At 39.8% G+C, this 15,137-nt stretch overlaps 1 protein-coding gene across 1 annotated transcript in view; it reads left to right on the top strand.

Annotated features, from left to right (window-relative positions):
• Positions 1-15,137, top strand: part of CPZ (carboxypeptidase Z) — a 1,352,173-nt gene that overhangs the window by 767,743 nt on the left and 569,293 nt on the right. Inside the window, exon 4 of the mRNA XM_044067099.1 lies at positions 3,916-4,131. Coding sequence (XP_043923034.1) covers positions 3,916-4,131 — 216 coding nt within the window. The remainder of the gene's footprint in view (positions 1-3,915; positions 4,132-15,137) is intronic.

Raw genomic sequence — 15,137 nt, 5'->3', positions numbered from 1 at the left:
AAATGGGCATGTATCCAGTTGGACTAGCCTGGTCAACAAATGTAAAATAAATAAAATTAAAAAAAATAAAAAAATTGAGGAAATCCATCAGTGGGATAAAATATTTATCAAGGTCTTTGTGTGTGCTTTAAACTGTTTAAGGCATGTGAGTAGGTGTGTTTTGTGTACTTGAATGCTTGACTTTTAACTGGCAGTTAATGCAGAGGATTAAGCATTTAAAAGCTGCCACTATCCATTAGTAGTACAGAGAGCAGTCCTTGGGTGAACTTTCTATTGACCATCCATAGATCCAAGATATGCTTGAATACTGACAGGTATGAGCTTTGTTTTATGTTGGACAGTCTGTTCCAGATCAGTGGTATCCTTTGTGAGAGATACCGCTCCCTTACCATTCTGATGATATTGCAGAAAAGGTTTAGATTCATGGACTGACCATTTCTGATGCCACTTGACTTGCTGAGGTCCATCAGTATTGTGTTAAGAGGATGCCTTGTATGCCAGGCACAGGTCCCCTCTTAATAGTTTATAGGATGCCGAGTATAGTGAAAAGACTTGGAATTGGCCTGTGTAGGACATACTGTTTAGGCCCTGCATTCTTTTAGTAAAGTTATCTCTTCAGGTATTGCAGTTGTTGCATGTGTCTGAACAGATACACGCCAAAGGTGGCATTATACTCAATAATTGACCTAATGAGGACTGATTAAAGGGGGACAATGACATCTCAAGATCTGGATTCATTCCCTTTGTTTATAAGCTGAGCAGTATAGAATGACATTGTTATGACAGTAAACACGTTAGTTGAACTTTGTCATAGTCCACATAAGTTCCCAAATCCCAGACAGCTAGATCAACTCTTAGGATCATATTGCCAATGTGGTAGTTCCCTAGGGTAGATGACATTCCAAAGGATACAGTAATGCATTTTTTCACATTTAGTTCCAGTCCATGATTTTGGTACCAGTTATTTGTTTGGGACAAACCTTCCTGCAGGATGGGTAGGTCATTTGGGGCTTAAGGACTGCTCCCAGCTTGCAGACTTCTGCAGTCTTTGTCAACCAAGAGCCCTTTAGTAATGTCTTTTACCTCAGGGAAGTACATGCCAAACAGGAGAGGTCCCAGCATCGAACTCTGAGGGACTACACAGGTGATTATTTTTTTGCAGAGGCAGAGTCCCCTGTTTTGATCTCCTGTGTGCAGTCTTTGAGCCAGTTGTTAAGCCACTGGGTGATGTAGGTGTTTGTTCCAAGTTTATATAGCTTTTCTACTATGAGTGAGTGAGGGACTGTGTCAGAAAGGGTCTATATTACGTCTCTGAAATCCAGTTCCACTGAACACGTATTCATCGACACCTAATCAGCGAAACAATTCACTGAATGTAATAAGGGCAAAGGTGGAGTTGGCCAACAGAGCTTTGCCCTTTTCTCCATTGTAGTACAATCTCGGAGTTGGTATATATAGTTGGAAGGGGTGTGGGGGGGTTGAAGCACCCCACTTAGGTGGGCTGGATTTCACTTAGATGTTGGTACGTTGTCCTGCAGGCAAATATTTCCTTGACCATATTAACTTCAGTGAATTGTTTCACTGATTAGGTGTCGATGGATAAGTGTTCGCTGGAATTGCATTTTGGGGACGTAATATAGACCCATCAGAAGCCTTGACCAAGTTGAGGTATGCTGCGTGAACCATATTACCTTCATCCATTACTTTGGTGACCTTTTCAAAAATTCCACCAAGTTGAGTAATCATAATCTGACCTTGCAAAACTAAATGAGATAGGTCCAGTATTTTGAGGTGCTCTATGTCATTAATGATTAGTTCCATGATAAGTCTTTTCATGACTTTGCTTATGCAGTTTGTCAGTCATACGGGTCTTTAGTTGCCTGGCTGTGTGAAAGATCCTCTTTTATGCAGGGGAATGAATGTAGCTCTTCTCCATTCACTTAGTACACAATCTGTATAGAGGCTGAAGTTGAACAGTGTTGTTTGAGGAGTGGGTAAGTCATGCTTCATGGTATTTAAGATGCATCCAGGGATATTGTCAGGACTTATTGATCAATTATTTTTTGCTTTTGATAGCGCATTTAGCATTTGATCTTGTGTGATTGCTGGAGGTTAATCAGTTTCAGGTATTCTTTTTGGGACAGATGGAGGAGAGAGAGGTGGTAGAGATTCAGCAGAATTTATTGGCCAGTAGGTTTGCTACATCTTCAGCCCCAGTTTAGGTAACATTGTTCACAATCAGCTCAGCAAATTGCTGCATTGTGCTTCTGAGATTACGAACATAACTGAAAAAGGCCTTGTTATTGTCTTTAGCTTAGGTGGCTGTTTTAGGCTCACACTTGACTTTGGTAAATTTTATTAAGCTCTTGAGCTGCTTAAGGGGCATTAAGGTGCCTAAGACAAAGTCCCCAGTGCACACAGCATTCTCTGGTTCAGTGATTTGCTAAAGGTCACACAGTAGGCAAAGGAAGGCTGAGGACATCAAATCATTTACCGCAGAAAAGAACTCATTAAAATGTTATATAAAAAACCTTACTAAAAGAATACAAGACCTAAACAATATGTCCTGCATGGACTGTCACAAATCTCTGTCATTATATTTGGTATCCTACAGGCTACTAAGAGATGATCACTGCTGGCATACAAGGCATCCTCCAATCTAATACTCATGGCCCTAGCCCATCAACAAGTCAAATGGCATCAGAAACGTTCAGTCCAGGAATCTGTACCTCTTTTGCAACATCAACAGAACGGTTTGAAGGGATGGTTATATTTTGTAGAGTATACCACTGCTCTGGAAAAGACTCCCCATCAATGAATAACAAAGCTCATTCCTGACCATATTCAAGTGCAACTTGGATTTTTGGATGCGTAGTAGAAAATTTACCCCAGGACTGCCCTCTGTACTACTAACGGACAGAGGCAGCTCCGAAACACCTAATCCTCTGCACTAACTGCCAGATAAAAGTCAAGCACATAAAACACACCTACCCACATACCTTATAGACAGTTGTTTAAAGTACACACAGAGATCTTGATGCGATTTGAACATCTGATCCCTGGTTTTATAAACCAGTATTCTAACTCCTGAGCAACTAGGCCATTCCAAAGGTGTATGAAATGTGAGGGGGATCTGAGCAGACTGCTGAGAGGTGACCTCTGTTGGCATACAAAGCATCTGCCAATCCAATACTGATGGACTGCACATTAACAACTCAAATGGCATCAGAAATGCTCAGTCCAGGTATCTATACCCCTTTTGCAACATCAAGAGAGCAGTTTGAAGCGGTAGGTATAGCTCGTAGAGTGTACCACTGCTCTTGAACAGACTCCCCACTGATATAAAACAAAGCTCATTCCTGTCCATATTAAAATGAAACTTGATTTATGGATAAGTATTAGAAAAGTTACCCCAGGACTGCCACCTGTACTACTAATGGACTGAGGCAGTTCCTAAATGCTTAATCCTCTGTACTAACTGCCAGATAAAAGTGAAGTACATAAAACACACCTACTCGCATGCCTTATAGACAGTTTAATGTGCTCATGGGGATCTTGATGAGCTTTGAACATCTGACTCCAATGATCAACTTGGCCATGCAAAAAGGTATATGAAATATGGGGGATCTGCCCTTCTATTTCTGCAGTTATGGGATTGTTTGTTTTGTGTGGGAGTGAGTTTTCAGGCTTGAAGATTAAGGTATTCATTTTTGGAGATTCTGATTTCAGGATTGACATTTTTGGGATTATCAAGTGTACCCTTTTGATAAATTGTTTTCTCTAGGGATTTTAGCAAATTGTCTTGTCATTTTTGTGCAGTATGCCTTTAAGATGTTTGAACAGTAAACTGCTTTCTTGATTTTTTTTTTTTTTCAGTGAAGTTTCTAACTATACATTTCACTTTTGCATTCCTAGATCAAATTGATGTTGCAGTTGAAACTCAACCTTCTGAAATGCCCTCTACATTCCTTCAGTTTACACATCACACTTATTCACAGATGATAAGCATTCTGAAAAGAACTGCTGCAAGGTGTTCCCAGATTTCAAGAACATATGGCATTGGTAGGAGTCATGAAGGAAAAGAACTTCTAGTCATTGAATTTTCGGACAATCCTGGTCAACATGAACTACGTGAGTAGTAACATTGTAGTAACATATTGAAATAAATGTTATTAAACTGTGTAACTATGTTGTCAACAGAGTTGATGATGAAGATTACAGTAGTTTGTAATAATTAAAACAGGCTTCCATACCTCACTTTGCTTCATTCTTTTGTTTTTGTTTTACAATTCAAATTTAGACAGACTGCAGTTCAGCAGACGTGTAGCATGGATCATTTACTGTGTATTGTAATGCTAAACATGAAGCAGACCAGTTGCACACACTGGAATCTTGAAAAACTTGTATTTTTCTAGGCTTTCACCAAAGTGTGGAAGGGACAGGCGCTTTTTCTTGCAGAGTTCAGTGCAGAAGTGACACATTCTATGATGATATGAACTGCCATGGAAAATTGTAACTTTTAGTGGGAACAGGAATAAATATATAACACCGGCTAGCAGTTTTTGTAGTACATGGAGCTTTACATGCTCTATCTACTTTCATTTATGTGGAGGGGCAGATGTTTAGGTGAGTCAAATGTATAGCTTTGAAAGCTGCAATATATTTATTGTAGCCACACGTCTTTGTTCTGTGGAGAGCTTTAGCTTCTCAAGTGCACTCTCAGTGAAAGAGAAAACAAAAAAACTGTGGGATCACAAACCGTTTTACAGCTTTGAAAGCTGTGATGTAGTCGGTACTGCCTAACAGATGGCCTCCAGAAGTGAAGTGCAACTGGCTGTAGTGCAGGTTTTAAAGCTGCTTGAGCTTCCCATCACTGCCCTATGGTGGGTGCCAAAATTAACAGTGGTAAAAGATGGTTAATGAACTTTGATAAATACCTTTCTTATAACAGTAAGGTGCCTAACAGTGGTGAGTTCATCTTGAATTTGGAGAGTAATTGCTGCACACCAAGTACTGCATAGCAAGTGGAGAATGATTTCTTGTGAAGTCATTAAGATTCAAAGTAGACCATACAGTGTAACAAAATGTGCAGCTCCCTGATTTATGGTGTGGATAATAACAATAATGTATGAATATGTGGCATACTGTTTTCGCCATATTCCTTTTCTAAAAGTACCAATCTCTTTTCAGATCAAATTACTAGCAGAGGAAGTGTTCATCATTCTCACTGCTGTAGTAACATTTAGGCTATAAGAACTGTGTCTTGCCCAAGACACAACAACTGACCACCTTCCAAAAGCTCTGGCTTCCTCCCACACTGTCATTGTGACTGCTGATTGGTCAGCCCTGAGGAAGGCAAAAGCATCACTCAGAGCGAAAAGTTTCAGTACTTGCTTGCTTACTTATGAAGAAGTAGCTCAGAGGCTCCACAAGAGCAGCAGCCAGACTTTTAGCTCCTTTCTGGCAGACAAGTCCCCTTTGGAGGACCCCTTCCACACAGTAAAAAAAAAAAAAAAAAAAAAAAATATATATATATATATATATATATATATATATATATATATATATATATATATATATATATATATATACATATATATATATATATATATATATATATATATATATATGTAGGTCTACTTCACATAATCGAACACCCAAATGTTTGACTTTCATATGGCTGAGACCATATGATCGAACATCTGAATATTCGAAAATGTGAAAAAAAAATATTAAAAAAAAAAAAAACTAAACAGTGCTAGCAGAGGGGGAAGCCCCCCTGCACCCCCCCCCGCTATTTAAATATACCAACTCCGAGGTCGCACTTCATTGCGGTAAAGGGAAATCTTCCCATTCTGTGCTCTATGGATATCCCCATTCAGACCGTTCAAACTTTTAAAAGTAGAATACAGCGGATACAAAAATGTACACACCCCTGTTAAAATGTCAGGTTTTTGAGATATAAAAAAATGAGACCACAATAAATCATTTCAAAACTTTTCCCACCTTTAATGTGACCTATAACCTGTACAATTCATTTGAAAAACAAACAAATCTGTTAGGGCAAAAAATGTAAAAAATAAAAAACGTATAATAAGCTGGTTGCATAAGTGTGAACACCCTTAACCTAATACTTTGTTGAAGCACCTTTTGACTTAATTACAGCATTCATTCTTCTTGGATACACACCTGCCATCAATTAAAGAGACTCTGACTAACCCCAAATAAAGTTCAGCTGTCCTCTTAGAATTTTCCTGACATTTACTCAGTTGCCTGCTACAGCAAAAGCCATGATTCGCAGAGAGCTTACAAAGCAAATGGGATCTCATTGTTGAAAGGTATCAGTCAGGAGAAGGGCACAAACAAATTTCCCCAACATTGGCAATACCATGGAACACAGTGAAGACAGTCTTCAAAAAGAGGAGGAAATATGGAACAACAGTGACGTTCCAAAGACTGGACGTCCCTCCAGAATTGATGTAAATACAAGACGAAAGCTGGTCAGGGAGGCTCCCAAGAGACCTACAACACTGAAAGAGCTGCAGGAATTTCTAGCATGTTCTGGTTGTGTACTACATGTGACAATAATCTTCCGTATTCTCCATATGTCTGGACTATGAGGTAGGATTGGAAGATGGAAGCCTTTTCTTACACAGAAAAACATCCAGGCCCGGCTAAAATTTGCAAAACAATACATCGTCTCCCAAAAGCATATGGGAAAATGTGTTATGGTCTGATGAGATCAAGGTTGAACTTTTAGGCCACAATTCCAAAAGGTACGTTTGGCGCAAGAACAACACTTCGCATCACCAAAAGAACACCATCCCCACGGTGAAGCATGGTGGTGGCAGTATCATGCTTTGGGGTTGCTTTTCTTTAACTGGAACTGGGGCTTTTAGTCAAGGTGGAGGGAATTTTGAACAGTTCCAAGTACCAGACATTTTTGGCCCAGAACCTTCAGGCGTCTGCTAGAAAGCTGAAGATGGAGGAAGTTCACCTTTCAGCATGATAGTGACCCCAAGCATACATTCAGATCAACAAAAGAATGGCTTCACCAGAAGAAAATTGAAGTTTTGGAATGACCCTGCCAGAGCCCAGACCAAAATCCAATAGAAAATCTGTGGGGTGACCTGAAGAGGGCTGTCCATAAGAGATGCCCTTGCAGTCTGACAGATTTGGAGTGCTTTTGCAAGGAAGAATGGACAAATATTGCCAAGTTAAGATGTGCTACGCTGATAGACTCCTATCCAAGAAGACTGAATACTGTAATTAAATCAAAGGGTGCTTCGACAAAGTATTAGTTTAAGGGTGTGTACACTTATGCAACCAGCTTATTATATGTTTTTATTTTTTATATTTTTCCCCCTAACAGATTTGTTTGTTTTTTTTTCAATTGAATTGTACAGGTTATAGGTCACATTAAAGGTGGGAAAAGTTTTGAAATTATTTATTGTGGTCTCATTTTTTTGTGCCACAAAAAACTGGTGGGGTCTGTACACCTTTATAGCCACTGTGTGTGTGTGTGTGTGTGTGTGTGTGTGTGTGTGTGTGTATAAAAAGTAATTGTTACTTTTAGGTTCATAGGTGTATACTAGGCTAATGACCACTGGGGCCTTTCTAAGCCTAGCCATTCAGCCCAAATGTATCGTACAAGTTATTGTGGCCTACATTTTATTTTATCTTAGTAGGGCATGATATGAAGCCTGTTCAGGGAATGGGGATTCTGTCATTCCAGTTTTTGTATATGCCTAGTCAGGTACATATCAAAGGAGGTGTTATACTCAGTGATGTGACTGATGATGGCTGGGACTTCTGTAAACCTAGATGCCTTGCCGTTAATTATAAGTTAATTGACATAGAATTATTTTTTTACTACCTTATACACTTTTGTTGAAAACCAGGTTACAATTTACATGAGTACACAAATCTCTGACTACTGTATCTACTTTTAAGGATGTTTTATCACTAAGGTAGTTTGCCTGGGTGGCTGACTTCCCAAAGGTACTGTTACGCCGTGGCTTTGGCCCCAGACATTTGTCTGTTAGAACATCCTGTAAGATGTTAGCATCTTGGTGAGTTTCTATCTTTGCTCCTAGCTTGCAGTCATCTGCAAACTTGGTAGGCCAGGGCCCCTGACATTGGCTTTGACTTCTGAAAAATAAGTACCAAAGAGGAGCGAACCCAGCACAGAGCCATGGAGAGCTCCTCTGGTGACTGGCCTGTTTGAGGTAGTTTGTCAAATCCTAACTTCCTGGGTCCTGTCTGTCAGCTAGTTGACTGTCCACTGAGTTACACTGGGATTTATTCCTTATTCTGAGTTTGTTTACGGTACCCGATTGAGGTGCTGTATCAAATGCCTTGGCTAGGTCAGTGTAGGCAGTATGCATCCTTTTGTCCTCATCCGTTGTCTAGATGATCTTCTCAGACAAGTCCAGGACTAGTATGACCTGCTTTTGATAAAACCAGACCGTGTTGGGTTCGTTGTCTGATGGCTTTCTATGGTATTAATCATTTCCATGATAGTTCTTTCCATGGCTTTGCATATGAGACTAGTCAGACTAATGGGTCTGCAGTTTCCAGGATTCATTGATGGTTTGTCTTTGTGCAGAAGGATGACTGTTGCATTCTTCCATTCACGTGACACAAAGCCTGTAAAGAGGCTCTAGCTGAATAGTGACACCTGTGGGCCTGACAAGTATGTTTCAGGCTATTTAGGAGGCATGATAGGGTATTATCAGGGCCCATCAGAGCTGTATTCCTGGCCTTAGGTAGTGCAACTAAAACTTGTTGTCTGATGATAGTTGAAGGGATTATGTCAGATGGTATTTCCTTGGGGGGGGGGTTGAAGCTGAACTTTATCAGCCAGAAGATTTGCCATATCTCCTGGTTTCATGAATGTGGCTGCAGTAACCAGCAGTTTGTCACACTGTGAGTGCTGCCTTTGAAGTTTAGTACATAGCTAAAAAAGGCTTTATGGTTGTCCTTGGTCTTGTACACTGTCTTTACATCAGTTAGGCGTCTCAGTTTTCTATTCCGTTTGATGAGAGTTTTTACCTTTTTGGTGTTAGACTTCTTAATTTTAGCTATGATTTTTATCTTTTGTTGTTTAATTTTGGATTCCATCGTTGTTTTGTTTTCTTTTTTTTAACTTGTTTTGGGCTTACTTCTGGTAGGCATAGCAACCTCTGTGCAGTCATTGACATAGTTGTCCAGAGTTTCTGTAAATAATTTTGCACAGGCTGCTGTGATGTGGGATTTAAGAGGCTTGAAAATTTGACAGGTTATCACTTAAGCAAATGAAGTTTGCCTTGGTGTGCTGTTTACTGTTAGGGTTTGCTGTGGTTACAGAATTGATTCTTATTTACTTTGTGTATATGTTGTGGTCCCTTTAAGAATCCCAGTATTTTGTAACTACAGTGTGGTTCCTGTCTGGGCCCACTATTTTTAGCTTCTGTTAGTTTGAGGGCTTATTTGATGTAGAAATCTTCTGCTTATGCATTTTTGTAAATTTATTTGTAAAGCTTAAGCATGAGGCAATGTTTCATTTGGGCAGAGATGACAATAGAGCATGTAGTGGTTGTGTTCACACTGTGACAACTTAAGCTTCCATTTATTTTTGTCAGACTAAATTTACTTCTTAGGGAGTTTTGACAGGATTTTAGTGTACTGCTTGTGAATACAGTGTTTTTGAGGACTTTGTGTAAATAGGTAAGTGTAAATGTGCTGCTTATGTAGACATTTCACAACTTACTTCTGACGGACTCATCCCAGTGATTTTAGCCACATCTGATGCATCTTTTTTGGCCACAACATGAATACTAATACCACTTCTGCGGGTCCAATGTCAGTATCTCCTAAAAAAATAACAGAGACCCCTTGCTAATTATGTGGGCAAAGTCTATACTGTAGCCAGTGGTGGGTGAACCTGCAGTGGTCATTTGTTGTTACTCGGACCACTCACTCACCTTCCCATCTCTTTTAGTGTAGTCCTTTCAGCCACCACAAAATGGTGAGGTCCGTCATTCTTCTGATATAGACCCCTTTTAAACTGAGTGCTTATTTTTTCTGTCAGTTTAAAAGTGATGTAAAGTAACTGAAAAAATGTTTTGCTGTGTAGAAATTGTACTTTGTTGGGCTTGGCATAGTGTTTAAAGTGCTTTTTACTGTGTTTTTCTGTAAAAAAAGTAACTTTTTGTGCAGCATTTATGGCTTGACCATGGAGCAGACTACCGGTCCTTCTTCCAGCCAGAACATCAAAAAAGAGAAAAATAGGCAAACAGCCTTTGCCCTCATTGCAGGCTAGCAATTTTCCTCAGCCACAAGTGGGTGACTTTTGTTGTACCTCAGACCACTCATCTTTTACCCCACATCTGTCTGGTGTAGCACCTACAGCCAATATGGACCAGAGGTTAGCCACATCCTCTTCAGCTGTTGGAGTTCTCTCAGTGAGCAAGGGAAAGCCACTTTTGTCGGTACCGGGAGAGGGAACAGGGAAGTGTCAGAATGCTGTACCCATCCTTGAGGAATCTACTGTTGCCATTGATATCACAGTTGTCCTCATTTTTCCTGCCAAAAAAAAAAAAAAAAACAGAAAACCAAGCACACATCCATTCCTCCTCAATTTCCTTTGGATAAGAGTAGTTTACTGGGTCTGTCTCAGGGTTTAATTCAGACTATTGATCCTTCTTTTAAAGTAGTTTCTGGTTAAAGAAAATGGGATTCCTCTTTTCCTGAAGAGACTCAAGATTCTAAATCTGAACAGGAAGATGCAGGGACAGATACATGTTTTTTTTTCTTCAGAATTCTGATTCATACTCTGAGGAGAGCTGAGTTTCTTATTCTCCCCGTGGGACATTCTCTTTCTCTGAGACTGTTGGTAGAATGTGCCAGTGTTTTCAGTGGGAGAACATTTGAGTTTTCTCAGTCCCTCAGAAAGTACTGAGTTGTTACAGTGGGATTTTCCAGAACGTACACACATTCCTCCTGTTCTGTCTGCTTTAGAGGATGTGTGCTACTGCCTGCTATTTTTCTAATAGTTGGTCAGCTGCCTTAAAAAGGCATATAGGATGTATAAAGTTCCTCAGGCTTGTATATTTTTATACACTATTTCCAAAACTGACCCAGCATCTATAACTTTAGTAGATCCCACTACTGCTAAGCACTTAGTTAATTCCAGTCTTACTCTTTCTGATAAAGATGGGAAAATTATTGATAGGTATTAGAAATTTTGATTTTCAGAATATTGAATTGTCAAACTCATATGTTAAAGCTTGCTCTGACAAATTGTGAAAGTATGAGGAATGTTTTATTTGCATAGTTTCTTTGTGTGGTGAAAAATCTATTTTAAATAACTTGTTTCTTCTATTGGACAGTTAACTACTTGTTGTTTACAGTATGTGTATGAGTCGGTGATGACCCACCACTGGACCAGTAATCAAGGAGCCTCAGTCCTCACCACTGACACCTGTGTGTGTGGTGGGGGGGCTTCACTGAGAGGATAACAGGTACAAACACAGTATTTCCAGACGCAGCTCTGCATCAACTGCAGTTTCCCTTAAGAGCATACAGAAACCACAGTCAGTCAGACTTTGTGTCTCTAGCTGCATTGAAACCTGAGAGATAGCCTCTTTATGGCCTAGTCAGGGGCGGCTCGTGGCATAGGGCTGCCGGACTGCAGCCCCCTCAAAAATAAAAAAGAAAGAAAAATGAGAAAGAAAAATGAAAAAAAAAAAAATTATTTTTTCGAAATTCGCAGACTTCGCGCATGCGCATAGACCGAGTCCCGACTACTGTCAGTCGGCCGTCCCCATAGGGGGACACAAGGAGACGTCTGTGCACTTTTACAGTGCACAGACTCGCCAGGATTATGGGTCGCGTCCGGACTGCAAGAGCAGCAGCAGGGACTCGGGACAGAGCATTGCCGTCGGGAAGGAGCATTAGGATCTCGTCGGGCAGGAGCATTAGGATCTCGCGGGTCTTTCAGTATTGCGCGGTAATTTACAATGTTTATTTGTATGGAGTTTGTGCCTTTTAATTTACAATGTTTATTTGTGTATGGAGTTTGTGCTTTTTAATTTACAATGTTTATTTGTGTATGGTGCTTGTGCTTTACTGGAGTTTGTGTGTGTATGGTGCTTGTGCTTTACTGGAGTTTGTGTGTGTATGGTGCTTGTGCTTTACTGGAGTTTGGCTTGAACCCTGTACCCTGTATGCAGGTGTTAAAGACTTGAGTTCCCTACCCACCACCATTTGTAAAAAAATTTCAGATTTTTGCCTCATATTCGATCTGATCTGTTCCTCATAATATCTGTGGTTTGTAAATGTTGCAATGCTTGATATTTGATGGTGTAGTAGTAGCATTGTTGCCTCACAGCTGCAGGTTCTTGGGTTTAATTCTTGGCTGGGGTTCCTTCTTTGTGGGGTCTGTATCTTCTCCCTGTGTTTGTGTGGGTTTGCTTTTGTGTCCTCCCATGTTACAAAGGCATGTCTGCATTATTTCTTACTGGGCCTCTACTGAAAATTGTTTATTTGTTCCAAGTCAGACTGTCCTGATTAAAAATGTTAAATAAAATTGACAGGCATTTGAATTTCAGACTTAAGGGTTTCTGAATGTTTAATTCCTTGCGTATTTGATGGTGCAGTGGTAGTATTGTTGCCTCACAGCTATAGGTTTTCTGGTTTGATTCTTGGTTGGGGTGGCTTCTGTGTGGAGTCTGCATCTCCTCCATGTGTTTGTGTGGATTTGCTCTGGTGCCCTGCCATTTTACAAAGACGTGTCTGCAGTTTTAATCCCTGCTGAAAATTGGTTTTGTTCTGTCCGCAGTAAAATTGACAGGCATTTGAATTTCAGACTTTAGGTTTCTGAATGTTTAATCCGTTGCATAATTGATGGTGCGGTGGTAGTATTGTTGCCTCACAGCTATAGGTTTTCTGGTTTGATTCTTGGTTGGGGTGGCTTCTGTTTGGAGTCTGCATCTCCTGCCTGTGTTTGTGTGGATTTGCTCTGGTGCCCTGCCATTTTACAAAGATGTGTCTGCAGTTTTAATCCCTGCGTCTCTGCTGAAAATTGTTTTTATTCTGTCCGCAGTAAAATTGACAGGCATTTGAATTTCAGACTTCAGGTTTCTGAATGTTTAATTCCTTGCATAATTGATGGTGCGGTGGTAGTATTGTTGCCTCACAGCTATAGGTTTTCTGGTTTGATTCTTGGTTGGAGTGGCTTCTGTCTGCATCTCCTCCCTGTATTTGTGTGGATTTGCTCTGGTGCCCTGCCATTTTACAAAGATGTGTCTGCAGTTTTAATCCCTGCGTCTCTGCTGAAAATTGTTTTTGTTCTGTCCGCAGTAAAATTGACCGGCATTTGAATTTCCAACTTCATGTTCTTCAGAATACATAGTAGCACAACCTTTTTTTTTTTTTTAGCGATTTTCGAAGTTTATAAGATGAATATTTTAAATTTGTCCCTATTTTTGGGACTGTATTCCCCCATTATTGGCTTCGTCCAGGTTTTTGTGCTAAGGTTGACAGCTATGGCAAGAACTGAATTCACTGAATATGTTTGAGGGCTGTATTCCCTCATTACTGGGTTTGTCCAGGTGTTTTGTACTAAGAGGTTGACAGCTATGGTGAGAACTGAATTCACTAAATGATAGCCATTTAAGTTTCAGTCTTCCTCTTTTTTACAAAGCAGCTGATGTGGCGTAGTGGTATGTTACGCTGACTGTTTTTGCTCAGGGACCTTGGCAGTAAAATATATGGTGGCAACACAACATTTTATTCTAGCAACTTTCCAAGATTATACAAGCAATGTTTAATGTGTCCCTGTTTTGGGCTTTTGACCCCCCCCCCAATACATTTTGGCTTTTTCCAGTTTTCTTGAGCTGCGAAGTTGAGATGCAGTTGAGTATTGAGTAGATTTTACAAGGAACTGAGAGGTGCAGGGGAATAGAAGTTTAGTGCTTTGCCAAGTTAATACTATAGCACAACAGGCTGTGTACTTGCTTTTGATGCAGAAGGTTGTGGGTTCTACTCCCACAAGGGGTAGATGCTGCCGTACTGTGAATGTTCTCCTTGGTGAAGATACTAACTATGAGTTCGTTATCAGTTTGCCATCCATTTCCTCTTGCAATATTATTACTAGCTTATCATTTTTTTAATGTAATATAGACAATTTATTCCTGAGGGGCAACAGACACTTTATTTTTCGATGAAACCATGAAATATAAAGGTGATTGCTAGCAGCAACCACTTCATTAGTTACAGATTTCTTTAATGTGGAATTATTTAGATGACTGACTTCAGAGATTGTGCATATTTACTGATAATGGACTGTAGAATTGTGCATATTGACTGATAAAGGTGGACTGTAGAATTGTGCATATTTACTGATAATGGTGGACTGTGGAACTGTGCATATTTACTGATAATGGTGGACTGTGGAATTGTGCATATTTACTAATAATGGTGGACTGTGGAATTGTGTATATTTACTAATAATGGTGGACTGTGGAAGTCAGAGTAAACTTTTTTATGATAAATGTTCTCAATTGGGCAGTTTTGCCATTATGGGTGCATATGGTTTGTTTCATTGCTTACTGGAAAAAATGTTCAAAACAAATTTAAAACATCCTGTAACAAGTGTACTGTATTGTACAAGGAATATAATTTTAGTACAATGAGGAAGGTGTATCAAAGAGCACATGTATGTTTCATATGCAAGGAGCCTATGATTCGAAAACAGCCCAAAATTAATCTTTATCTGCCACTGGCAAAATGTATTTTCCTTGAATGTGGGTTTCAATGCTGTTTCAATGAATGTGAGTTTCAAGGACAGAGAAGTTTTAATGCTAAGTTTTCATTGTGAGACTGCATTGCTTTGTTTAACAGATGACTTAGTGTTTGTGCTGTAAAATACAAAATAAAACTTTCAAATGAAGTCCAACTCATCATAGAAGTAAAGCAGTATGCACATTAGTGTTTATGGTAAATGGAGTGAAATAGCCAAGTATAATGGTTCATTGGAATGGCTGCAGAGGCTCCATTCAACCATTATTTTGTCGGGGGGGAAGGGCAGCAAACTCAGACAGGCCCAGCTGAACTATACCTCCCAACTGTCCAGATTTTCAAAGAATGAATAG

This window comes from Protopterus annectens, chromosome 3.part1, assembly GCF_019279795.1.
Source record: "Protopterus annectens isolate FY-2018-M chromosome 3.part1, PAN1.0, whole genome shotgun sequence".
Lineage (NCBI taxonomy): Eukaryota > Metazoa > Chordata > Ceratodontiformes > Protopteridae > Protopterus > Protopterus annectens.
The sequence above is the reverse complement of the archived record's forward strand: the minus strand, read 5'-3'. Positions and strand labels throughout refer to the sequence as shown.